At 42.2% G+C, this 27,671-nt stretch overlaps 1 protein-coding gene across 1 annotated transcript; it reads right to left on the bottom strand.

Annotated features, from left to right (window-relative positions):
- Window positions 1-2,074: 2,074 nt before the first annotated feature.
- LOC143788021 (cytochrome P450 4A5-like) lies at window positions 2,075-26,074 on the bottom strand. The gene is made up of 12 exons (XM_077277345.1): window positions 25,760-26,074; window positions 22,897-23,041; window positions 20,200-20,244; window positions 19,789-19,916; window positions 19,417-19,541; window positions 18,142-18,293; window positions 17,542-17,648; window positions 17,256-17,446; window positions 16,488-16,621; window positions 6,465-6,529; window positions 4,145-4,227; window positions 2,075-2,468 (listed from the first exon to the last, which is right to left on the bottom strand). The coding sequence occupies exons 1-12, from the start codon at window positions 25,925-25,927 to the stop codon at window positions 2,270-2,272; spliced, it is 1,542 nt and encodes a 513-aa protein (XP_077133460.1). The 5' UTR covers window positions 25,928-26,074; the 3' UTR covers window positions 2,075-2,269.
- Window positions 26,075-27,671: the final 1,597 nt, after the last annotated feature.

The following is a 27,671-nucleotide window of genomic DNA, read 5'->3' as shown; positions in this document are numbered from 1 at the left end:
AGGGTTTGGATCCCTTTATCAGCTTGATGGTGGGGGGTGGCTTATCAGTGTGTATTCTTGTTTTTTTCTATTGAAATGCATGCGTTTAAAACGCAACCAAACGCATGTGCTTAAAAACGCATGCGTTTACATAGACAGCAATACGTTTTCGGCAAAAAAACGCCTCTAGAAATTACTACATGTTGCATTTCTGCAACCAAACGCAAGCATAGAAACGACGCATGCGTCGTCAAACGCGTCAAAACGCATACAAAAAAAACGCATGCGTTTTTAATGTTAAATATAGAAAAAAAACGCATGCGTTTTTTTGCGCTAAAACGCAGCAGCAAAAAACGCAAATGTGAAACCAGCCTAACACTGTTAGGCTGGAGTCACACACAACGTAGAAAAAAAATTAGTCCGTTTTAGATGGACGAGAATCGCACAAATGTTTCCTGAACAGTGATCCGTCTGTTGGAATGCAAGGATGCACCCATAGACTTGCATTTGCGAGTCCGATCCGATAATCGGTGACAATCGCAGCTTGCTGCGATTTTCTCGGCCTGAAGAAAATGGCCGACAAAAAATTTTTTTAAAAAAATCGGCTGCTGGGAGCTAGTCCATAGATTAACATTGGTCCGAGTGCAATGCGATTTGTTATCACATTGCACTCCTCCATTTAAGTCGCCAGTGTGACCCCAGCCTTAGACTAAATCCCTCTGTTAACCCTTGCTCTGCCTCCAACCTTTACTGCATCATTTCACCTGCTTTCACACTCAATACTTGGTCAGGGCTCCTTTTGCATCAATGCGGCGTGGCATGGAGGCGATCAGCCTGTGGCGCTGCTGAGGGGTTATGGAAGCCCAGGTTGCTTTGGTAGCAGCCTTCAGCTCGTCTTCCTCTTGACAATACTCCATAGATTCTCTATGGGGTTAAGATCAGGCGAGTTTGCTGCCAATCAAGCACAGTGATACTGTTGTTTGTACACCAGGTATTGGTACTTTTGGCAGTGTGGACAGGAGCCAAGTCCTGCTGGAGAATGACATTTCCATCTCCAAAAAGCTTGTCGGCAGAGGGAGGCATAAAGTGCTCTAAAATTTCCTTGTAGACGGCTGCACTGACTTTGGTCTTGATAAAACACAGTGGACCTACACCAGCAGATGACATGGCTCCCCAAACCATCACTGATTGTGGAAAGTATTGAGTGCATTTACTGAACATACATTTCAGTAGGACAACATTTCGGATTTTAAAATCATTTTTCAAGCTGGTGCTATAAAGTATTCTAATTTACTGAGATAATGACTTTTGGGTTTTCATTGGCTGTAAGCCATAATCAACATTAACAGAAATAAACACGTGAAATAGATCACTCTGTGTGTAATGACTCTATATAATGAGTTTCACTTTTTGTAGTGAAGAACTGAAATAAATTCACTTTTTGATGATATTCTACTTTTGTGAGACGCGCCTGTACATTTGTTTTTCAGTGTTTTGTCCCAGTGGTGAGTTCCTAAGTTACAGCAATGGAGGATGGAATACATAGAAGGTTTCAGAGGTTGGAAAAATAATAAAACAGTATAATAAATAATGAGTGTTGTTTAAGGGGTCCTGAAATCGGGGCTTCAAATATGTGTTTTTGAGGCAGTAGCGAGAACAATTCCTCTACTGAATGTCTACGGATAAGTTTTCTTAACACTTCCATACTGTATGTAGAAATCTTGACAAATGAGGGCAGAGGTAGCAATGGTACCCGGGTCCTAATTTCAGGAGTATGAAAGGCACATGGTAGGTGGGGGCCCTTCAGATTTCACATTGGGACCCCATAGCTTCATATTGATCCTCTGGATTGTTTGGTGACATGGATCTTTATCTTCACCACCATTGGTTTACATCTAACGTATTAATAGCAGACAATCCAGTTAAGAGTATAAAACATGAAATTACCCGCAGGAAATATGCTGCTGCAGCCAATCACTGGCCTCTATGCCTGGTAGTATTTATTGGAGGCCAGTGATTGGCTGCAGCCGTCACATAGATGTACAGTACGTGACGTGGGAAAAGTAGCAGCAGTGCTGGAGCGGAGCTGGGCCTGTCAGCTGAGGATTGGCTGGTTTATTATTATATATGATTTACTGATCCATAGAACAGCGGTCTACAACTCCCAACCTGGAATTGTCAGGGCATGCTGGGAGTTGTAGTTTTGCAACAGCTGGAGAGCGACAGGACGAAGATTGTTTTCCTAGTGACTGATTTAGGTGCCGTCGTCTATACAGCGTCCCCTGTACCCTCAGCTCTGATCGCTTCGTTCCCCGTAATCCGGCTCAATCTTCTTCAGCTTTAGATGAATTCCATTCATAGATCGGAGAACTATCTGAGAAATTTTCTGCGGTTCATTTTCAGGGTCGGGCAGGAGCTGAAATCTCTGTAATATAAGAGCCACGGCCACTTTCATCTCATTCATAGCGAAGTTCTGCCCGATGCAATTTCTGTAACAGAATATGGACAGCGTTATCTCATGAGTTACATTATCGCACGCTGTATTTAAAGGGAACCGGTCATGTCCCCAAATGCTATTAACCTACAGATATAGGGTTAATCTGTCTGGCGGCTACTGGGAGAAAATAAACTTTATTCCTCCCAGAAGCCGCCAGCTTTCAGTCATAGAGGCGTACACAAAGTGGCTTTAGTCAGCACTCACAGCATTACAAGTGGCGGCTGCTAACTTGTCTGGGCACCATTGACTGACAGTTCACTCTGCAGCACATCTGTATAGAGCAAACTGTCACTCAAAGTGCCGGGCGTGCTTGCAGCCACCACGCACTGACTGTAGCTATCCCGGGCACACCTCTAAGACTGAAAGCTGGTGGCTTCCAGGAGGAAAAAACTAAAATGTATTTTCTCCCAGTAGTCACATCTTTCAAAAAGCACTTTAATGCTATTAACCTGAAGATTAACCCCTTATCTGCAGGTTTATAGCATTTGGGAACATGACAGGGTAACTTTAGAGGGAAGAAGCCAGCAAAAGCTAAAAAGTGAGTTAACCCAGTTTGTTTAAGAAGTGTCCCTTCAAGGATGCAGATCCCACATGTATCACCGTTTCTGGCTTCTTCAGGAGTTGCATAGACATCAGACCCCTGAGGAAGCTTCAATCAGGACTGTATCTCTTGTTTCCTACGTCCCATACTGCCACATTTACTTTGGTGAAATTCATTCATTATTTTGCAAAACCGTTACTGGTTCGTTCTGTATGAATTGTGGGTTTGTGCTTTATCCCACTTGGGTTGCATCATTTACTGTGCTTTATTGGGAACGTGGAGCTTTGATATATTTTATATATTCTGCTCCGATTATGCACGTCATGGATTTCATCGATTCGTCTCTTTGTAATACTTTGGGATGTGAGGGAATGGATCACCGTATTAGTGTTGTATCTTGTGTGGTTCTGGGTTTTAGATGTAGTGTCTTTGCTTTTTGATAAATGTTTAATAAATAATTGAAAATTGAATATTGATAAACTGACATTTGGGAAAATTCCAGGTTTTATATATTTTATTTTTTTTTGCCCCTCATGTTAAAAATTTAATTTTTGTGCAGAATGCTGATCAGTTGCCATAGAAAAAGATTTTTTTTTGTAGAATAATTTTAGTTCTTCATGCTTAAAGGGGTACTGTGGGGAGATAAAACATTTTGGTACTGTAAGGAGGAGATGCCGAGTGAATTTGAATGATCTTTATAACCCCTACAATTCAGTGTGACAGCAGCTGCTCCTCATTGTTCCCCCCTCCCATCTGGGACATTACATCATACACCAGTGTGCAGCCCCCCCTTGTGAGTAACAGCCATGCAGAGAAGAGGGGGCATGGCCACGTCTTCTCTTAGACTGGCTGTTCCTCGCAGTGGGGAGCTGCACACTAGTGTGTGGTGTAATGACCCAGACAGGAGGGGGAAGCAGTGAGGAGCAGCTGCTATCACGCGGAATTACAAGGGTTATAAAGATAATAAAACTGCACTGCGCATCTCATCTCTATAGTGTATGATTGCAGGAACAGGACAAAATTATTTTATCACCCCAGAGTACCCCTTTAGGGACAGGACTACATTTTTTTTTTTATTACCTTGGAGTACCCGTTTAAGATTCTGAAATAGTAAACCCTTGTCCTACCTGGCTCCAGCTGAAAAAGGAACAAAGGCGTGGGGGTGTCTTTCTGACGAATTCTCCACGGAAAACCGCAGTGGATCAAACACCTAAGGTGGAGAAAAAAAAAGAAAAAAAAAAAAAAGGATTATTGCACAGATCAACTGAGTATTGTATGGTGTAATAGGGGTCGTCCAGACCCTGGAACTATTTGACCTTAAGCTTAGAATGATATAAAACTATATAACTAAATCCAGATCCCCCATCGCTTCTCTGCTGCCGCTGCCCAAGTCCCTGCTAGATTCTGTATTCTCACCTCCAACAATGACATTTCAACATGGACACTTATTGTCTGCGTCATGGACCACAAAAGGGTCACATGTCAGTGTCAACTTGTCATCTCTGAAGACCTGAATATAAAAATTCCTGGAACTGGAAAAGAGTTGTGGTAGTGGTGGGGGATCATTAAAGCGAGTAATATTTAGAGTGGAGGCTCATACTCGCCTGCATTTAGAAAATTGGTCCGATATTGGTCCTGAAAAGTACAAGGAGATTTTTCTCGCCTAGCATCCATATGACATCCGTAATGCAATGTGCTTTAATATCAGCTTTTACATACAAGAATTCTCTATGTCATTTCAAGCTAGTTTACTAATTAATAAAACAATCTTAGATACAGATATAAATAGATGTAATTGAGATATATAATTACTGTACATGTATATAGCTCCAAATTAAATACATAAAAGAAAAAAAATGGAGTAGGGTCTCCCTAATTTCTAATAACCAGCAGAGGGAAAGCCAACAGCAGGGGGCTGATTTTTATAGTCTGGGAAGGGGATAATAAACATGGATCTTCCCAGCCTATTAATCTTAGCTCACAGCAGTCTGCTTAGCCTTTACTGGTTATTAAAATGGGGTGTACCCAAAAAATAATAATGTAGTGTCCCCCCTATTATTAGTAGCCAGCAAAGGCTAGGCAGACAGCTGAGGGCTGATATTAATAGCCTAGGAAGGGGCCATGGATATTGGCCCCCTCCCAGACTAAGAAAATCTGCTCTCAGTAGCCCTCTGCTCTTCCCACTGGCCCTGGTGTGGCAAGTGGGGGGATAGTATTGGGAATGAGGTCTGCTTTGTACTGTCACCTGACAGCAAGGTCAGTGGTTAGTAATGGAGAGGTGTCTATAAGACACCCCCCTTACTAACGCCACTGTCAAATTGTAATAAAGACAGCCAGAATAAAGTATTTTATTTGAAATAAAACTCGTCCCACTCTTTTACCCATTTAAATCACAAAAAGTAAGAATAAAATAAAGCAAACTTATACTCAGCAGAATCCATTTGTCCCACGTGGATGCGCCATTTCTGGGGCAGGTGAGGGCTGATGTTCTTAGTCTGGGAGAGGGCCAATATCCATGGTCCCTTCCTAGACTATTAATATCAGCCATCTGCCTAGACTTTGCTGGTTATTAATAATAGGGGGACCCCACATCATTTTTTTTGGTGGTGTGGTGGTGGGTCACCCCAAATTAACAACTAGTAAAGGCTAAGTAGACAGCTGTGAGCTAATATTAAATAGCCCAGGAAGATCAATGTTTATTACCTCCTTCTCTAACTTTAAACATCAGCTCCCAGCTGTCGGCTTTCCCTCAGCTGGTTAAGAAAATTATGGGTGACCCCATGCCAGTTTTTTACATTTTTAGCTTTTCTCTATAGCCATTCTGACGGTTAATGCTGTTATCTTACAGTACTCGGGTGGTGAAATGTTGGGTTTCCTATGAGATGGGTGTGCAAAAAAAAAAAAAAAAAAAAAAATCGCAGATGAACACAGAATTATTTATAAGCGCTAGTCAGAGTGCAATCTGATTTTTTTTATTGGATCCATTTTAAACACAGATGAGTGTGAGCCCCTATGTGCACAAACAGCAGGTGTCATACACCCGTCGTATTCATTGGAATAGGGCACGATACAACGATACATAATGCAATCTTCAATCATATAGTACATTATATGACTAATCATTAAGGGTATGTTCAAGCGACTTTTTTTTTTTTGCAGCATATTAAAATGTAAAATAATCAGCGGTTTACAGTACCAGCAAAATTAATGACATTTCTGAAATTTCTGCGGTTTTATTTTCCCTCCGCTTATATTTAGCCTTCCTGCATTTTTACCAAGACGCAGCACGTCAATTATTTCAATATTTTTGCAGCACTTTTCACCCATTCAAATGAATGCATTTTTTTTATAGTCAATTAGAAACACTGCAAAAAAAAAAATAAAAAAATTCTGCAAAAATGCAACGTGTGAACATATCCTCATAGCTTAGCAATGAGCGGACTTTACCTCTGGGTCTTTCCAGAAAATAGAGCATCGGTTTATGCAGTAAATGCTGAGGATAACTGTTGCACCTGCCGGAAAATAAGGCGCAAATAATCACTTATTACCAAATTTAAGATATTGTCATACTATGGAAATAAGGCCAGACAATGCTCTGTGAAACTGCAGAGGTTCCAAAAAATAATTGTAAGGAATCTCTGCCACCTGGTGGCCTTATTTGGTACTTCAACTTTTTTCCCCCGAAATATCTGACAGTTTCAATTGAGTTTTATTAGGCTTTGGGCCGAGTGTCATCAGTTTTTCTTGTACGTGAAAGAAAAAAAAAAAAAAAACATCCTCATCTAGATTTTCCTATCTAAACCAGTCTGTGAAAATCAAACTGCGCTTGGATGTCATCTGAGTGCACTCCGATTTTTTATTTTAATGGACTCATTGACTTGTATTGCTAATTTTAATTCGACACTTGGATCGAAAATCTGACGTCTCCGCGATTTTACACATGATCCACGGAAACATTTGAATGACCCCATTCACTATTATAGGTACAAGCGCTTTCCTTGAAAAATACGTTTAAGTCTCTGTGCCTGCATGTTTTGCAGCTGTCAAACAACCATGAGACATGCAGCCGTGGCAACTTGAACATATTATTCCAGCATGCCAAAGACACTCGGTTAGCACACGAGCATGCTCAGCTAACACCTTATCCGAGCACGTTCACTCATCACTTATCTTTTTGCAGGAAGGTATTTATTGTTCATTATCTAAAATCTTTTTAGAGTTTTGATATATTTTTCCATTTTTTGCAATTGTTGAACTTGATGTGTCTCGTATGTGCAATGTCATTATGACTTTAAGGACTCGATATTCTTGGTTGTTTAATTATCGGTAGGCAAAGATCTTTTATTTATACAAGTGCTTCTCGCAAAATTAGAATATCAAACAGTTAATTTATTTCCGTTCTTCAATACAAAAGTGAATCTCATATTATATAGAGTCATTACACACAGAGTGATCTATTTCACGTGATTATTTCTGTTAATGTTGATGATTATGGCTTACAGCCAATGAAAACCCAAAAGTCATTATCTCAGTAAATTAGAATAACTAGCAAAAGCACCTGTAAAGGCTTCCTAAGTGTTTAAAAAGGTCCCTTAGTCTGTTTCCGTAGCTCCACAATCATGGGGAAGACTGCTGACCTGACAGATGTCCAGAAGGCAGTCACTGACACACTCCACAAGGAGGGGAAGCCACAAAAGGTCATTGCTAAAGAAGCCGGCTGATCACAGAGTGCTGTATCCAAGCGTATTAATGGAAAGTGGAGAGGAAGCGAAAAGTGTGGTAGAAACAGGTGCACAAGCAACCGGGATAACCACAGCCTGGAAAGGATTGTTAAGAAAAGGCCATTCAAACATTTGGGGAAGATTCATAAGGAGTGGACTGCTGCTGAAGGTCTAGTGTGAAGTTTCCACAATCAGTGATGGTTTGGGGAGCCATGTCATGTGCTGGTGTAGGTCCAAGACCAAAGTCAGCGCAGCCGTCTACCAGGAAATGTTAGAGCACTTCATGCTTCCCTCTGCCGACAAGCTTTTTGGAGATGGGAATGTCATTCTCCAGCAGGACTTGGCCCCTGTCCACACTGCCAAAAGTACCAATACCTGGTGTACAAACAACAGTATCACTGTGCTTGATTGGCAGCAAACTCGCCTGACCTTAACCCCATAGAGAATCTCAAGAGGAAGATGAGAGACACCAGACCCAACAATACAGACGAGCTGAAGGCTGCTATCAAAGCAACCTGGGCTTCCATAACCCCTCAGCAGTGCCACAGGCTGATCGCCTCCATGCCACGCCGCACTGATGCAGTAATTGATGCAAAAGGACCAAGTATTGAGTGCATTTACTGAACATACATTTCAGTAGGCCAACATTTCAGATTTTAAAATCATTTTTCCAGCTGGTGTTATAAAGTATTCTAATTTACTGATATTATGACTTTTGGGTTTTCATTGTAAGCCATAATCATCAACATTAACAGAAATAAACACGTGAAATAGATCACTCTGCTTGTAAGGACTGTATAGAATATATGGGTTTCACTTTTTGTGTTGAAGAACCAAAATAAATTCACTTTTTGATGCTATTCTAATTTTGCGAGAAGCTCCTGTAGTTACGGCCTCTTTGTTACTTAATAGATATTCTATAAGTGATTTACATAATTTATCCGTTATTTTAATTTTGTTTTTTCTTAAGGTTTTACATTTTTTTTTAGGAATTAGGTATATAAGGGGAATGAAAATTTAATATATTTTTTTTATTGATTTTTTACAAAGTCTTAGTTCTGTTTATATAAAAGGATTTGTTATTTTACAGTATTTAACCCTATTATGGAGGTTAACTATGAGCAATGGTTTACATTTTCTCTGAATGAATTAATTTCTAGATCTATCCAGAGTTTTTGGACAAGTCCACCAATCCGTGATGGTGGCTAAGTGGGTGGACGGTCTGTATGGGAAAAAAAAAAAAAAAAAGACAGAATTGTCATTTTTTCGTTTGCTGCAACTCTTCTAAAAAAAAAAAATGCAAAAAGGGTCACACGTACCCCAAATATCAATAAAACCGTCAGCTCGCAACACAAAAACACCATTACCAAGTCAGTTGTACCGCAAAATGTACGCCATAATACAAAACCCCCAAACTATGGCAGAATTGTGTTTCTTCCCCCCGCCCCTATTATAAAAGGACATTACCCTGTGTTCCAAATCATTGTTTTGTTTTTCAAATAAACTCACGGATGGTATTGTGTCTCGGGGGTCAATGGATCACTGAAATCAATCTTAACCACAAGTGATAATTAGTTTTCCAGGTGATTCTAATTAACCCCTTCATGACCCAGCCTATTTTGACCTTAATGACCTGGCCTTTTTTTGCAATTCTGACCAGTGTCCCTTTATGAGGTAATAACTCAGGAACGCTTCAACAGATCCTTGCGGTTCTGAGATTGTTTTTTCGTGACATATTGGGCTTCATGTTAGTGGTAAATTTAGGTCAATCATTTTTGCGTTTGTGAAAAAAAACGGAAATTTGGCAAAAATTTTGAAAATTACGTAATTTTCAAATTTTGAATTTTTATTCTGTTAAAACCAGAGAGTTATGTGCCACAAAATTTTTAATAAATAACATTACCCACATGTCTACTTTACATCAGCACAATTTTGGAAACAACATTTTTTTTTTTGCTAGGAAGTTATAAGGGTTAAAATTTGACCAGCGATTTCTCATTTTTACAACAAAATTTACAAAACCATTTTTTTCTAGGGACCACCTCACATTTGAAGTCACTTTTAGGGGTCTATATGGCTGAAAATACCCAAAAGTGACACCATTCTAAAAAACTGCACCCCTCATGGTGCTCAAAACCAAATGAAAGAAGTTTATCAACCCTTCAGGTGCTTCACAGCAAAAAATGAACATTTAACTTTTTAATCACAAAAATGATATTTTAGCAACATTTTTTTTATTTTCCCAAGGGTAAAAAGAGAAACTGGACCCCAAAAGGTGTTGTCCAATTTGTCCTGAGTACGCTGGTACCCCATATGTGGGGGGGGGGGAACCACTGTTTGGGCGCATGACAGGGCTCGGAAGGGAAGGAGCGCCATTTGACTTTTTGAATGAAAAATTGGCTCCAATCTTTAGCGGACACCATGTCGCGTTTGGAGAGCCCCGTGTGCCTAAAGATTGGAGCTCCCCCACAAGTGACCCCATTTTGGAAACTAGACCCCCCTAAGGAACTTATCTAGATGCATAGTGAGCACTTTGAACCCCCAAGTGCTTCACAAATTGATCCGTAAAAATTAAAAAGTACTTCCCCCCCCCCCCCCCCCACAAAAAAATTCTTTTAGCCTCAATTTTCACATGGGCAACAGAATAAAATGGATCATAAAATTTGTTGGGCAATTTCTCCTGAGTACACCGATACCTCATATGTGGGGGTAAACCACTGTTTGGGCGCACGGGAAGGCTCGGAAGGGAAGGAGCGCCATTTGACTTTTTGAATGGAAAATTAGCTCCAATCGTTAGCGGACACCATGTCGCGTTTGGAGAGCCCCTGTGTGCCTAAACATTGGAGCTCCCCCACATGTGACCCCATTTTGGAAACTAGACCTCCCAAGGAACTAATCTAGATGTGCGGTGACCACTTTGAACCCCCAAGTGCTTCATAGAAGTTTATAATGCAGAGCTGTGAAAATAAAAAATCATTTTTCTTTCCTCAAAAATTATTTTTTAGCCCGCAATTTTTTATTTTCACAAGGGTAACAGGAGAAATTGGACGCCAAAATTTGTCCTGCGTACGCTGATACCCCATATGTGGGGGGGGGGGAACCACTGTTTGGGCACATGTCGGGGCTCGGAAGGGAAGTAGTGATGTTTTGGAATGCAGACTTTGATGGAATGGTCTGCGCGCGTCACGTTGCATTTGCAGAGCCCCTGATGTGCCTAAATAGTAGAAACCCCCACAAGTGATCACATTTTGGAAACTAGACCCCCCAAGGAACTTATCTAGATGTGTGGTGAGCACTTTGAACCCCCAAGTGCTTCACATAATTTTATAACTCAGCTGTGAAAATAAAAAATCATTTTTTCCCCACAAAAATAATTTTTTAGCCCCCAATTTTTTATTTTCCCAAGGGTAACAGGAGAAATTAGACCCCAAAGTTGTTGTGCAATTTTTCCTGAGTACGTTTATGCCCCATATGTTTGGGTAAACCACTGCTTGGGTGCACGTCAGGGATCGGAAGGGAGGGAGCACCATTTGACTTTTTGAACGCAAGATTGGCTAGAATCAATGGTGGTGCCATGTCGCATTTGGAGACCCCCTGATGTGCCTAAACAGTGGAAACCCCTCAATTCTAACTCCAACACTAACCCTGACACACCCCTAACCCTAATCCCAACCCTAACCACAACCCTAACCCCAACACACCCCTAACCCTAATCTTAACCCTAATTCCAACCCTAACCCTAAGGCTATGTGCCAAGTTGTGGATTCGTGTGCGGATTTTTCCGCAGTTTTAAAAAAATCTGCAGGTAAAATGCACTGCATAATTTCTTTATTTCATTGTTTTCCCTACCTGGGGGTGATAAAGTTGGGGTTTATTTACTATTTTTGTTATTTTGATCACTGTGGTGGAACCTATCACAGTGATCAAAATGCACCTGGAATGAATGAATGAATGAATGAATGAATCTGCCGGCCGGCAGATTCGGCGGGCACACTGCGCATGCACCCGACATTTTGGAAGATGGTGGCGCCCATGGGACAAGACAGATGGATACCGGGAGGAACACTGGGACTCGGTAGGTATGGGGAGTGAGATCGGATCGCGCGGGGGAGGACGGAGGGGACTGGAGGGCAGCGGAGGACAGGATGGAGGGGAGAAAAGACTGACGGCGGCGGCAGATCGCCACCATCAGTTGGTGGCAGGGGCAGATCACAGTCTCCAGCCATGGCCGATGATATTGCAACATCGGCCATGGCTGGATTGTAATATTTCACCAAGTTTCATTGGTGAAATATTATGATTTCTCTGATTGACTGTTTCACTTTAGCAGTCAATCAGAGCGATCGTAGCCACGGAGGGGGGGGGCAAAGCCACCCCCCCTTGGCTCAAGTACAACTCCCCCTGTACCTGCAGGTTGGGTGAAATTTCAGTTAACCCTTTCACCCGATCTGCAGGAACGCGATCCTGCCATGAAGCCACATAGGCGTCACAAGTTGGATTGGCACCGACTTTCATGACGCCTACGTGGCGCCACAGGTCGGGAAGGGGTTAAAGGAAAACTACTTAAAAATTATGTTCCACATTATTAAGCAGGTCACAGGTTTCAGGCAATATGGGAACTAAAAAGGATCTCTTTGCTGCTGAAAAGCGTTAAATAGTGCAATGCCTTGGTCAAGGGATGAAAACTTAAGAGTGATCATCATACTGTGAAGAGATTTGTGACTGAGAGCACAGACAGAGTTCATGCAGATAAAGGCATAATGAGTAGTGATGAGCGAATATACTCGCTACTCGAGATTTCTCGAGCACGCTCGGGTGTCATCCGAGTATTTTTTTACTGCTCGAAGATTTAGTTTTTCTTCGCCGCAGCTGAATGATTTACATCTGTTAGCCAGCTTGATTACATGTGGGGATTCCCTAGCAACCAGGCAACCCCCACATGTACTTATGCTGGCTAACAGATGTAAATCATTCAGCTGCGGCAAGAAAAACTAAATCTCCGAGCACTAAAAAATACTCAGAGGTCACCGAGCATGCTCGGGAAATCTCGAGTAACGAGTATATTCGCTCATCACTAATAATGAAGAAGGTTTCTGCCAGACAAATTCATTGGATTAAGAGAGCAGCTGCCAAAATACCATTACAAAGCAGCAAACAGTTATTTGAAGCTGCTGGTGCCTCTGGAGTCCCTCGAACCTCAAGGTGTAGGATCCTTCAAAGGCTTGCTTTGGTTCATAAACCTACTATTCGGCCACCCCTAAACAGTGTTCACAAGCAGAAATGGTTGCATTGGGCCCAGACATACATGAAGACTAATTTTCAAACAGTCTTGTTTACTAATGAGTGTCGAGCAACTCTGGATGGTCCAGATGGATGGAGTAGTGGATGGTTGGTGGATGGCCACCATGTCCCAACAAGGCTGTGACGTCAGCAAGGAGGTGGAGGAGTCATGTTTTGGGCCAGAATCATGGGAAACAGCTGGTAGGGCCCTTTAAGGTTCCTGAAGGTGTGAAAATGACCTCTGCAAAGTATATAGAGTTTCTGACTGGCAACTTTCCTCCATGGTATAAAAAGCAGAAACGTGCCTTCAGGAGCAAAATCATCTTCAGGCTGGGGTCACACATGCGAGTTTTACGGACGTAAGAGCGCAGAAACTACGTCCGTAAAACTCGCATTACATACGGCACAATTATTCTCAATGGGGCTGCTCCTATTAGCCGTATATTACGGTTCAGTATTATACGGCTTTCTACGGCCGTACAAAATCGCAGCATGCTGCGTTTGTCAGCGTACTGCGCAAATAATATGCCAATGAAAGTCTATGGGGGCGCGAAAAATACGGATTCCACACGGACCTGCAGTGTGACTTGCGAGAAATACGCAGCGCTGTTAGTGAAAAGTCGGTAATTCAATTGCCGGCTTTTCATTTCTCCTGCACAAACCCGACAGGATATGAGACATGGTTTACATACAGTAAACCATCTCATATCCCCTTTTTTTTTGCATATTCCACATTACTAATGTTAGTAGTGTGTATGTGCAAAATTTGTGCACTGTAGCTGCTAAAATAAAGGGTTAAATGGCGGAAAAAATTGGCGTGGGCTCCCGCGCAATTTTCTCCGCCAGAGTGGTAAAGCCAGTGACTGAGGGCAGATATTAATAGCCAGGAGAGGGTCCATGGTTATTGGCCCCCCCGTGGCTAAAAACATCTGCCCCCAGCCACCCCAGAAAAGGCACATCTGGAAGATGCGCCAATTCTGGCACTTGGCCACTCTCTTCCCACTCCCTGTAGCGGTGGGATATGGGGTAATGAAGGGTTAATGCCACCTTGCTATTGTAAGGTGACATTAAGCCAGATTAATAATGGAGAGGCGTCAATTATGACACCTATCCATTATTAATCCAATTGTAGGAAAGGGTTAAAAAACACACACACACACACATGATTACAAAGTAGTTTAATGAAATAAACACAGCGGTTGTTGTAATAATTTATTGTTCTCCCATTCCATTTCCAGGACCTCGCTTGGCAACATAATAAACGCACAAGATACATACCTTCTGCTGTCAGATCTCGTCCCACGAAGTAATCCATCTGAAGGGGTTAACTAATATTACAGGCAGGAGCCCTGCAAATGCAGCTGTGCTCCCTGCCTGTAATCCCCAGCGAATGAATGAAATGTAGGTCATTGACCTACATTTCCTTCAGTCGCGGTGATGCGCCCCTGCTGGATGTTCTCATGAACTGCAGCCTGGGAACTTTTTCCCACGCTCCAGGTCATATGAGGACATCCACCAGGGGGCGCATCACCGCGACTGAAGGAAATGTAGGTCAATGACCTACATTTCATTCATTCCCCGGGGATTACAAGCACGGAGCACAGCTGCATTTGCAGGGCTCCTGCCTGTAATATTAGTTAACCCCTTCAGATGGATTACTTCGTGGGACGAGATCTGACAGCAGAAGGTATGTATCTTGTGCGTTTATTATGTTGCCAAGCGAGGTCCTGGAAATGGAATGGGAGAACAATAAATTATTACAACAACCGCTGTGTTTATTTCATTAAACTACTTTGTAATCATGTGTGTGTGTGTGTGTGTTTTTTAACCCTTTCCTACAATTGGATTAATAATGGATAGGTGTCATAATTGACGCCTCTCCATTATTAATCTGGCTTAATGTCACCTTACAATAGCAAGGTGGCATTAACCCTTCATTACCCCATATCCCACCGCTACAGGGAGTGGGAAGAGAGTGGCCAAGTGCCAGAATTGGCGCATCTTCCAGATGTGCCTTTTCTGGGGTGGCTGGGGGCAGATGTTTTTAGCCACGGGGGGGCCAATAACCATGGACCCTCTCCTGGCTATTAATATCTGCCCTCAGTCACTGGCTTTACCACTCTGGCGGAGAAAATTGCGCGGGAGCCCACGCCAATTTTTTCCGCCATTTAACCCTTTATTTCAGCAGCTACAGCGCTGAAATTTTGCACATACACACTACTAACATTAGTAATGTGGAATATGCAAAAAAAAGGGGATATGAGATGGTTTACTGTATGTAAACCATGTCTCATATCCTGTCGGGTTTGTGCAGGAGAAATGAAAAGCCGGCAATTGAATTAGCGGCTGTTCACAGATATCGCACTGAATGAAATCTAAATACAGAATATATATATATGTGTCACAATGACATATATATATATATATATATACTGTATATATGTTTTCCCTAACATTTGAGCACATAAATCCATTAGATGTCGGTTTTGCAAGCCTGCGCGAAAATCTCGCAGTACGGATGCCATACGGATTACATACGGAGGATGCCATGCGCAAAATACGCTGAAACACCCTGACTACGGATCAATATTTTGGGGACATTTCTCCGTATTACGGCCGTAGTACGGACGTATAATACGTGGCGTATTTTCTTACGCCATGTGTGACCCCAGCCTCATGCTGACAATGCACCATCTCATGCTGCAAAGAATCCCTCAGAGTCATTGGCTGCTATGGGCATAAAAGGAGATAAACTCATGGTGTGGCCACCCTCTTCCACTGACCTCAACCCTATAGAGAACCTTTGGAGTATCATCAAGCAAAAGATCTATGAGAGTGGGAGGCAGTTCACATCAAAACAGCAGCTCTGGGAGGCTATTCTGACTTCATGCAAAGAAATACAAGCAGAAACACTCCAAAAACTCACAAGATCAATGTATGCAGGAATTGTGAAGGTAATATCACAGAAGGGTCCTATGTTAACATGTAACTTGGCCTGATAGGATGTTCTGGAGTTAAATAGCTTTTTTGTTCAGTGAATGTGACCTCCTAATGCTGCAAATTCCACAAATGAGCATTTTCAGTTCTTTAAAACATATCAAATGTTTAGAAATTCTACTGTGCCTAATAATTGGGAACAGTGCGTTGTGAGTTTTTTTAATTTTGGAGATTATACTGTTATCATTGGGAGGTTTCTTCAATAAAATTCGATGTATGATCTAACGGGTGATGATTGTTATTAGACTGACTGTCATTTGCACCGACCATTCAGGAAAATCCGAGAAAAATATCATTTGCATAATAATTTGGAACACGGTGTAGATGGTAGAGTGAATTGTGTAATTTAAAGGAAAAGAATAAAAAGGTTCTGGCTCTTAGAAGAAGGTAAAGATAGAAATGAAGTGAACAACTGCACACTTGGGAAGGGGTTAAAGCAGAATTTTGCTTTCAGAAAATAAAAATCGCTGACCTTCAGGAAGACTCCGACCATCACAGAACGTAATCGGTTTGCTGAGCTTCCGGGCGACTCCAGGTACTGGAGGATACAGGCGCAGGCTCTCCTTGATGCACATTGTAGTATACGGGATCTTCCCGAGGTCTTCCCTGCAGAAATATTTGGATGCTGTAACTCTAAAGAACTTTAGCTGTATGCGTAAAGAATCCAACCTAATCATGTCGTCCATTAGAAGAGGTGGGTTTGGCTGACATTAAAATTTTCTGGTTTCCTGGAATGGCTACTGAATTCTGCAACCACTCTAACCACTAAAATAATAATAACAATAACTATCAATAATCTAACAATAATAAACATTATTTTTAATTTATACAATTTTGATATCACAGTGATCGTACTGACCTGGAGAATTATATTACCAGGTCATTTTAATTGCACAATCAACGCCATAAAAACCAAACGCCACTAAAACATATGGTAGAAATACTTTTTTTTTTTATTACACACCACTCAGACTTTTTTGCCCTAATTTTCCAGTACATTGTATTGTAAAGTGAATGGAGTCATTCAAAACTCCAACTCATAATGCCAAAAATCAAGCTCTTCTATGGCTATGTGGTCGGAAAAAAAAAAAAGTTGTAACATTTGGAAGAAGAGAGAGGAAAAATAAAAAGTGAAAAAATAAAAAATGAAAAACTGGACTTATCAGAAAGGGGTACAAGACCTGCAAAATCCCTTTAAATCACACAATTAATATACAGCATCTAGAGCATTGTGTCTCACCATTCCACTGTGTCCCGACCTCCTAAGACCCCACTAATCTCCTCCCGACATTTCTCCTGGTGCTCGGGGTGCTTTGCTAAGGCGTATAATATCCATGAGATCCCGCTGGCCGTTGTATCATGTCCCTCAAACATGAAGGTGTCCACTTCCGCCCGCAGGTCCTTATCCAACAGTCCATGACCATTCTCATCCTAGAACCACACATGAGAGTAGAGTATTATATCAGGACAGCGTAAATGAGAAAAAACAATGACTACACCGAGAACGTCCAGGACTGGGCACTCACCTTCGCACACAGAAGGATATCAAGAAAATCCAGGTGTCTCCTTTGACTGATTTTGTCCAGTTCTCTCTCATCTTTCAGTGACTCCTTCCTCTGCTGAATGACTTTGTCTAGGATACAATCCACAATGGAAATTACTTTAATTTTGCAGATATTCCACTAATATTAAGGGAAGGTGCAGCGTCGTCTCATCCTGAGAAATGTGTGGGAACAAACTTTTTACAGTAAAAGCAAAAATTGAAGGGTAGAAGTTTCCTTACTGTATCATAAGAAAAGACATTTATGAGTGATAAATGTCTGATTGCCGGTGGTCTAAAGGGGAGGGGGCCCTGTGTGAATGGAGTGGTAGTGAGCATGTGCGACCACTGCTCCATTCACTGTCCATAGGAGTGGTGGTCGCACATGCTCACAACAGCTCCATTCATATAAGGGACATTAGGCTCAGGATCAGAGGAAGTCCCAGCACCTAGACCCCCAACAACTTATTTGTCTTGTGGATAGGCAATGTGCGCAATTTGTGGGAGACATCCTTTCAGATGGTAGATATTCTGCATAGTGTTGGACCCATAGTATCATGAATATATATATGTAAATATACCTTACCTGTATGTTCATGTGCTATTTTCAGCGCTCGCCGGTTGCGAAATCCTTCTGGGCTCAGGTAGTAGATGAAGTCAAAATGGTAAATGAAGCGACGGAACCTGTGATCCACCAGGTAAGAGAGCTCGTACACCGCTTTAATGTAGGCGTTGTCACTGCCAGGACAAAAAAAAAATCAAGATCCAATTGTAGCAAAGTAAATGTGACAGATAGAAGCTTCACTGTTGATTTAGAATCATCCATCAACTATAGGGGTTAAAATGGTTATAGCAGACAGGGAGTGGTTAGCTCAGCCTCAGGGAATACTGGGAAAGTTGTTATTGTGTCCTGGACATTCAAGAGCAAGGTTTGTGCTAGAGAGTCTCCTGCCAAACTGAACTCAGACAAGCTGTATAGACCGGTTCTTCCTGGAAAGCGACTACTGTAATCATAGAAGCACTCAGGACAGCCAGGAACATCTTTTATTACCTCAAGATAGAAGTGAGAGAGCTACAGCACCGGACTCATCCCCTCCCCCACCTCACTGCATGCGGAAGGTACAGTTCTACTTAGGTTAAAACACAGTGTGTGAAGAAATATTATCTGTTAAGACAAATGATCTGTAAAGAGACTTTCATATATGTTGATGAAGCATTGCATGAAGAGAAGCAATTATGTGTGATGAAAAGAAGCTTGAATAAACCCCTGTGATCAACTCCAGCTCAGAACTGTGTTATAGCTGTGCACCTGTAAACCGTTGCCTCCCCTCTACTGTGAAGAATTATAATTAAATGGTCACCCCGAGAAAGATTTCCCCAGGATTCCAAAAAGAACTCAGGTTTCCTTTGTATTGCTTTTACCAAGTGGTGTGCATGCAACGTAAGGCTCAAACCATGTTCCTTTAATATCATACAAACCTTAAAAGAAATGTTCCCAAAATCTAAAGATGTGGACAGGGGATGGCCTCCCGATTGCTGAGAGTCCAACCTACTGAAACCCCCAACAATCCCAAATGGAATGGATCTGCTCCATTCGTTGTGTATGCAACTGGTCAAGAAAGTTGAGTTCAGTGCTCTGCTAATTGCGCCAGTCCCTTAGAAAATGAATGGGGCAGGAATGTATCCTCAACCTCCACTACATGTAGATGGAGCTCCTCATGTTTTGTTTTTGCAGAAAAAACAATGTGAATGGCGACCTACGGTCACATCTGAGTTATGCTCCTGGAACTTTTCTGGCCCATATGCCCATCAGTACAGCCCTGGTGGCTGAGATTTCATGTGTCTCCATTCCATCATTTACCTGTCCGTCTGGCAGTTGCTGTTGTAGCTGAAGGCGCATTTCATGATGCTGTCAAGGGTCATGAGGCTGACATGATGGAAGAGCTCCACTGGTTTCTCGTTTGGTACCAGTTGCTCCCATTTTTCCTACAAGAAAGAGATTTGATCATTGACGTTTGTTACTCAACAGCCAAAAGGATTGAACATCAGAAGATTGTCCCAAGGACTTGGTCAAACAAAGTCCTAGTCTCTCCAATAAACACAGGAGAGGACATTACTAAACAATAAGTCTATGGACTCAAAGATTGTAGCCAGTGCCGAGTCCCCACACAGTGATTCTCCAGATAATGGAGGCTCCATGAACCTAGAGATATTTATTGGAAACAGTAATTACCAACATGATCTTGGTGCAGTTGCTCATTAGCCTCACATACGGCTTGAGGACGTCGTAATGAAAACCTGGAGTGAGCAGACGACGATGCTGGAACCATTTCTGCCCCGAGGTTACCAACAATCCTTCCCCTAGGATAAATGACGACATATGACATGTGCTCCTCCATACTGCTGATTGTATGAGCAAGAACTCTGTAGTACGTCCACTTAGTGTTAAAATGTTTGTCCAGCCTTATACTTTTACATTGTGCTGTTTTACTGTCATTTTCTTAGACATTTCATAACACAAGTCCATGGTGTTTTTCAGGAACTCAGTGCATACATAGTACCCATCACACCTTCTTCACATGCATTTTAAGGGTCAGATGTTCTGAACTGAAATCTACCTTTGATTTTCAGCCATATTACTCACCAATCCAGGGGGCTATAAATCTGTAGGCGGCGTCATCTTTCGGGTCTTAAAAAAAAAATAAAAAAATAAAATAAATTATATATATGCACAATAAATAGTAACGCATAACTTAGTGGGGTTTATACTAAGTTAATAAGTTATCCACTATGGATAGGATAGTGGATAACTTCCTGATCACTTGGGGTCCAACCGCTGGGACTCCACCGATCCTAACATCTGGGGTCGTGAAGAACCCCGTCTACATGGAGTGGAGAAGGAGCATGAGCACGTCCGCTCCATTCATTCCTTATGGGACTACCGGAGACAGCGGTGTGATGTACTTGGCTATCTTTGGCAGTCTTATAGAGAATGAACGAAGCGGAGCTGCACATGCTTGGCCTCAAATCCATGCAGATGGAGCTCTTCGGACCCCGAATGATCAATAAATTTATCCACTATGCTATCCTAGCTCTATAAAGGGGGGCCCTGCTCCTGTTTGTACAAAGTACAAAAAAGCTACAGCAAAACCAAAGAAAAGAGCCGGATCAAATATTGGTATAAGTGCAGTTAGTAACTGCACGTTCACACTGTGGCCATCTAACAGGAAAAAAACACAATAAAAACCTAAATGATCAAATACCCTGTAGTAAGTAAATAGATATAGTACATGTAAATAACATAGGGGACTTAGGTAACATTATATGCAGATGGGTAAGAAACTGGCTAAAAGACAGGAAACAGAGTCGTCGTGAATGGTACGTTCTCTAAATGGGATATAGTCAGCAGTGGGGACCGCAGGGATCTGTACTGGGGGCAGTGGGGTACTGGAGGGATCTGTAGTGGGACAGATTCTTTTTAACCTCTTTATTAATGACCTTATGGATGGGATTGAGAGTAAAGTGTCAGTCTTTGCTGACAACACCAAACTACGTAGGATATAAAATCTGACCTTGACATTACAATATTGCAAAATGCAATATTGCATATAAGATGCCTGATGAGCAAATGAGATTAATGTAGATAAAGTAAAGTAATGCACCTCGGACGGAGTAATCCTACTGAATATAAATTAAATGGGACCATTCCCAGGACTACAGGACAGGGGATTCTAGATACAGGTAAGGCTTCTTTCACACTTCAGTTGTTTGGCGTCAGTCACTTCCGACATAGTGACGGATCGACGGATCCGTCACAATTGTTGAGAAAACGGTTCCAACGGATCCGTTTTTTTGACGGATCTGTTACTTGGGGGTTGTCTGGGAAAAGTATCTACTTTTTGGAGCATGCGCAATTGAAAAAACGGATTGGGGCGACGGATCCGCCGAAATGACGGTCGCGACGGATCCGTCGCCCATAGGCGGCCATTCTATGGAATGACGGACGCGACGGATCCGCTGCGAACCGTCATTTCGGCGTTGACAAAAAACGTTTCAATGTCCGTCTATATCTAGACAACGTCCGCCAAATGGAACTGACGACCATCCGTCACAATCCGTCGCCAATGCAAGTCTATGGGAAAATAACGGATCCGCCCAAAAAAAAAATGACGGACCCGTTATTTGAGGAAACTGGCGGTTTTAGACTGACGCCAAAAAACTGAAGTGTGAAAGAGGCCTTAGCTGGGCAGCAGTACTCAATGTCAAGCAGCAGCTGCAAAAGCAAATGAGATTTTAGGACGTATAAAAAAAAAAAAAAAGATAAAATCCTGTGATCCCAATGTATTGTTACCCCTGAGGCCACATCTAGAACATGGGATCCAGTTGGGCAAATATAAGTGTGGCCAGTACAAAACACAGGCACATAACTTATTCCTTCCAAAGACCATACTAAGAACTAGGGTGGCACTCATGGGTGGAAAAAAGGCGATTCCGACAGCTTAATAGGAAAGGGTTCTTTACAGTTAGAGCAGTCAGACTGTGGAATGCCCGAACACAACAGGACCGCCCTGAGGGGTCACCTTGTCGGGGTGGGAAGGCTTTTACGCTTTTTTTATCAAAATAGTGTAAACCAAGTCCCTGATGTTATTTACCTTTACAATTACTACTTATTTGTTAGATGGCCGCAATGTGAACGTGCTCCTACACCAGTGCACATATTTCGACTTATCTTTTGGCTCATTTCTTGGCTTGAACTGTAAGACGCTGTGGGTTTTACACAGCGAAAATACACAGGTTGGAAAAAAAAAAAAAACCTCACCAAAAACTCATCGTGTGAACTTAACATTATGCTGCCATCAAAATAATTATTCTAAGCAGGAGATCTGCTGCCGGTAACACGACGCCCATCATTAAATAAGCGATCGGCGCTGGTTAATGGGCTGTAATCGGTCACATCTGATCAGGTCACACAAACAAACAAAAAGAAGTCCATTCACTGTAGGTGGAGTGGCAATAAATAACTAAAAAATCGATTATGTTGATCAGTGTGATCCAATTTTCTCAATTGCGTAAGTCCATGGATATCAGGACTGCACTCAGATGTCATCCGAGTGCAGTCCGATGTTTTTCACAGACTCATTGATTTGCATGGCTGAGTGCCATCTGAATATGGGATGCAAGTCATGTATGCTGCAATTTTTTTCTTCGACAAACTGTGTGAGGAAAGAAAAAAGAAATTAAATCAGACATGGACCATCCCATATAATAAACACTGGTCCAAGTGCGATCTGATGTGAGAGGCATGAATATAAACTTTATCTTCCTCTTGGGCTCTTCTTACCTTGTCTGGCCAAAACTGCCTTGGCGTAATCTGGGTGAGTAATTATAAGAGATGCATAGAAATTCCCGAGCCACAGAGTAAAGCCGTAGACGTGCGCCTGTGCCCACTTGGAAAACATGTCCAGGTCCTTTCCAACCTGCAAAAACTTCAAAAATAAAAAAACGTAGATCAGAATCGTTGGTCCCTGGAGCGGAGGCCATTATAAGATACACGAGGTCAGGTCTAACGTTCGTCTTTTTCTCCAGTAAGTACCATCATCTGCCCAGCAGTGGTCCTTCTCTTGTGGTAATACCCTAGATCTCAGTGAGCTTTACTTAATGTGCGGGAATATATAAGCATTTCATTTTCTGAGATTATGATCCTATTTTCACAAAAAAAAATGACTTTTTATGCATTTGCCCCATTTTTGGCTTTCTTCCATGGACAGGTTTCATGCTTTTAAATAGTTGGATTTGAACATTCAATGTTGCGCTGTTCAGAGCAACCAATAAGGTCACTGATTTTAATGGTTGGGTTTGCTCCATTTTAATAAATTCCTTCTATAGGGTGCACAGGGATGCTAATCATAGTAAGGTAGACAAGGGCGAACCAGAACAGTAAAGTTCGGGGTCAGTACTGAACACCTACTGTTCAGGCACAGACCCCGAACACGAACTTCTCCAGGAAGTCCGTGTTACTGTTCGGGTTCAGCCCCCCAAACATCGGGTGTTTCTCACACTGTCATGCAGATAACACCAGTGGCTCTGATTGGCAGAGGACAGCATGCGAGCCAGCAGCTTTGACCGGCGGTAAAAAGTTTACCTCCAGTCACAGGCGTCTGACTGATGGGAGTATTCATCAGCCGGTACCTACGCTTTAAATAAATTTAAAAAAAAAAATGGCATGGGGTCTCTTCTATTTTTTATAACCAGCATGGAAACAAAACCTGACAGCTGCGGGCTGCAACTCTCAGCTTTGTGCTTTATCATGGCTGGTTATCAAGAATAGAGGGGTCCCCACGCTTTTTGTTAAAATATTTTTTTTAAAAAACAGTGTGCTGTCCCCCAATTTTTGACAACCAGCCAAGCTAAAGCAGACAGTTGTGGGCTGGTATTCTCAGTCTGCTAAGGGGCCATTGATATTGCCCCCCCAGCCAACAAAATAGCTCCCCACAGTTGCCCCAGAAAAGGCGCATCCATTAGATATGCCAATTCTGGCTCTTTGCCCTGCACTTCCCACTTGCCCTGCGGCAGTGGCAAGTGGGGTAATAACTTTTTATTTGACCGGTGCGACAGTGGGCCCCTCAGCGGCACAGACCCGGTTGCGATTGTTGCCCTCCGGAATAGACCCTTGGTTTCAATTCATCTGTCAGTTTTCATATTGCTGCTTCCTCTCAGTGAATAAAACCTGCTCAGACTTCTTTCTATGCTTCGCATGTTCACACTTTAGTTTGTCTGTCCTGTTTTTCCGGGAACAGAGGAAAGGAATTCATTTCAGCAGGTCAGTTGCATAACTAATGCGAATGGAAGCAGGCGGGCCCCCTCTCGGGTTTCTGTTATTAGAACAGAAAAAAAAAAAAAAGTATCATCCAGATTTTTTTTTTGTGCTGTTTTAAACTCTAGCACATGACGGAAAATAGACAGGCTCCCTAATAGTCAATGGGGTCCCGCCGCATCCATTTGCATCAGGTATGCTACGATCCGATTTGGATATTAATTCCATTTCTCTTTTAGTAAAAGCAGAAAATCTGAAATGCAATGTCCAGACGAAAGTGTGACCACAGCCTCAACGGAAAAAAGGATACAGTTGTATCTAGCCGCCATTTCACTCGTTATAGAGACTCCAGTCCCATTATATAAAAAAAAAAAATAACATAAGGATAACATTTTTATTGCATCCCTTTGTTTAGAAAGTCCAACAGACCACGCTTTCCTATATTGTAAAGAAAAAAAAAAGAAGCAAATTGCTACATGAAGCTCCTCTGTGAGCCAATAGGACACCATTTCATCACATAGTTATGCCATAGATACATTTGTTGCATGTGGTGGGAACTTTCCTGCAGACGCCAATTGACTGATTCATTTATTACTAAACCTAATTTTTCAGTTTTATTTGCATTTGCCTGTTTGTTTGTTTGTTTTATTGGTCATTGTGGAAAAGGTTTAGGGTTTCTAGATATTTTCATCTGAATCATCAATTGAAACTTTCTTAAAAATGCTGCAAAATTTGCCAACATTTATCTCCTCTAGTTCTCCCCCGGAGTGGTGTCACGTGCGTCACATATTTTGATTAAAATTTTGGTAAAATTAAATAAAACAAACCTTTGCCTTTGTGCAGTAAGTCATAAAAAAAAGGTCAAGACAAAATAAAGAGCTTTTTTTTTAAATCTTCTTATCTTGAAAAATTTGGCACAAAAAAAACTAATGACAAAAGAAGAAAAGTGACTTAAAAAAAAATAAAAAAAATATTATATATATATATATATATATATATATATATATGTTTTCAGATATTTAGATGTGAGCGGAGCAGCTTCTGCACTGATACAATGTATCAAACTATCAGAGTTGTTGATTTTTGAGCTATTGATATTTGTCTAATTGGGGATTGCCAGACTGGATACTATTGTATCAAACTCTTTGTTCATCCCCTGCGTAATGTTTTCATCCACTGACAGCAAGCAGACATCTTGAAAGTGGGGCAGATTGCAAAATATGTTTACGCCATATTCATACAACCTCTGCCCCACTTTTTTTACAGATATATATATTTTTTTTACGTTTTTTTTATGTCTGAAGGTCAATGGGAGATGCGGGAACTAAAGACAAATGCCATCTATATACCCAAAATAAACGAATCTACGAAAGATAAAATGACGCCTTACCTCCCGAGCATTGCCATACAGCCAGTGACACAGGGGACCTGGAAATGGTCTGAATGCCGCCACCTGATCCCTCCAGATCAGAAACAGCGTAGAGACCTTAAAAAGCAAGTAGAGGAGACCAAGCCATGCAGCCCAATGCCAGAGAGCTGTGATCTGCAGGGAAAGCATGGCACCTGCCAATGTGCACAGTGCAATGCCAGCCTTGGTGACCAGTGACTGCACTAAAGCACCATGTATGTGGCTACAGAGATGGAACCATGGCTAGTGCAGGCCTAGGGAACAGCTGCACATGGCCAATGTGCTGTATGCAAGTGGAGGAGGTGGAATTTATTATACAATGCAGGGAGAGGGAAGGCGTAGCTGCTGCCTGCCCTTCTCTGCCAATCCTGCCCAGCAAGTATTTTTTAACCCTCTTCCTCCCATCCAGCTGTATGATAATGAGGACGGCTCAAGGTTTTATGAAAACAAAGTTTCCAAACTTTTCACCATTGTAGTTACAGGACACAGTACATACCGTTCAATATGACGGTGGAGCAGCGAGCACGAAACAGTAACAAAACTTTTATTTATTTTTTATCATTTTGTCCAGCATGGAAAGTTATGAAACTTTGCAAATCACTTTATTAAGGGGATTGGTGTTCATTCCTGTAAATAAATAACATACAAGTAGCTTCCTCTCCTCCAGTCTATTTGCCTGCCGTCAGCTGCAATGATATCATTAGGAGTACAGATGATGGCAGTGATTGGCCACCACTGGTCTCCTCCTTGAGTGTTGTGCTAATCAGAAGAATCTCCTGTAGGAGGTTTGACAGACCCTCACTGCCACCTATGGCTTCTTCTTGAAAACCACCCCATAAATGAGCATGCTACTTCTTTTAGGCCCCTTTCACACGTCCGTGTCTCTGGGGACACTTTTCACACGTAACTGAGACACGTACAGATGTAGACCCATTCAAATGAATAGGTCTATGCACGTCAGTGTGTTTCCACGGACCGTGTGTCCATGGGCAAAACATGCTGACATGTCCCTTTTTTTGCCGTCACGTCCCGACGTGGGTTCCCCCCTAATTTATTGAACCAACCAGACAAAACTCACAAGAATAGAGGGGTCCACACGCTGTTTTTTTTTTAATTATTTAAATAAATAATTTAAAAAATGGTGTGGGGTCCCCCCCATTTTTGACAACCAGCCTTTCTAAAGCTCACAGCTGGGGGATGCTATTCTCAGACTGGTAAGGCTACTTTCACACTTCCGTCTTCTTGGCTCCGTCGCAATCCGTCGTTATGGGCAAAAAAATGGATCCTGCAAATGTGCTCGTGATGCGTTTTTTGTCCATAGACTTGTATTAGCGACGGATGGGCACACGTCGCATCCGTCGTGCGACGGATCCGTCGTGTTTTGGCGGACGCGACGCACAAAAAAATGTTCAATGTAACGTTTTTTTGTGCGACGTGACCGCCATTTCCGACCGCGCATGCGCGGCCGGAACTCAGCCCCCTCCTCCCCACTCATCACAATGGGCAGCGGATGCGTTGTAAAACTGCATCCGCTGCCCACGTTGTGCTATATTTAGCGCAACGTCAGTCGGTATGTCAGGCCGATGGTTTGCGACGGCCCCGTACCGATGGAAGTGTGAAAGTAGCCTAAGAGGCCATTGATATAGGCCCCCAGCCTAAAAACAGCAGCCCACAGCTGCTAAGAAAAGTTGCATCTATTAGATGCGCTTTTTCTGGCGCTTTGCCCGACTCTTCCCACTTGACCTGTAGCGGTGGCAAGTGGGGTAATATTTGTGGGGTTGATGTCACCTTTCAGGCGCTGCTGAACTCTGCAGTTTTTGATGCATTTTTTTTGTATTTGCTTCTTCTGAAAAAAAAACGAATGAAAAAAATGCTGCTGCAGTTTTAAGAGCAG

Source organism: Ranitomeya variabilis, chromosome 8 (assembly GCF_051348905.1).
Source record: "Ranitomeya variabilis isolate aRanVar5 chromosome 8, aRanVar5.hap1, whole genome shotgun sequence".
NCBI lineage: Eukaryota > Metazoa > Chordata > Amphibia > Anura > Dendrobatidae > Ranitomeya > Ranitomeya variabilis.
Note: the sequence above shows the minus strand (reverse complement) of the source record. Positions and strands in the feature narration are given on the sequence as shown.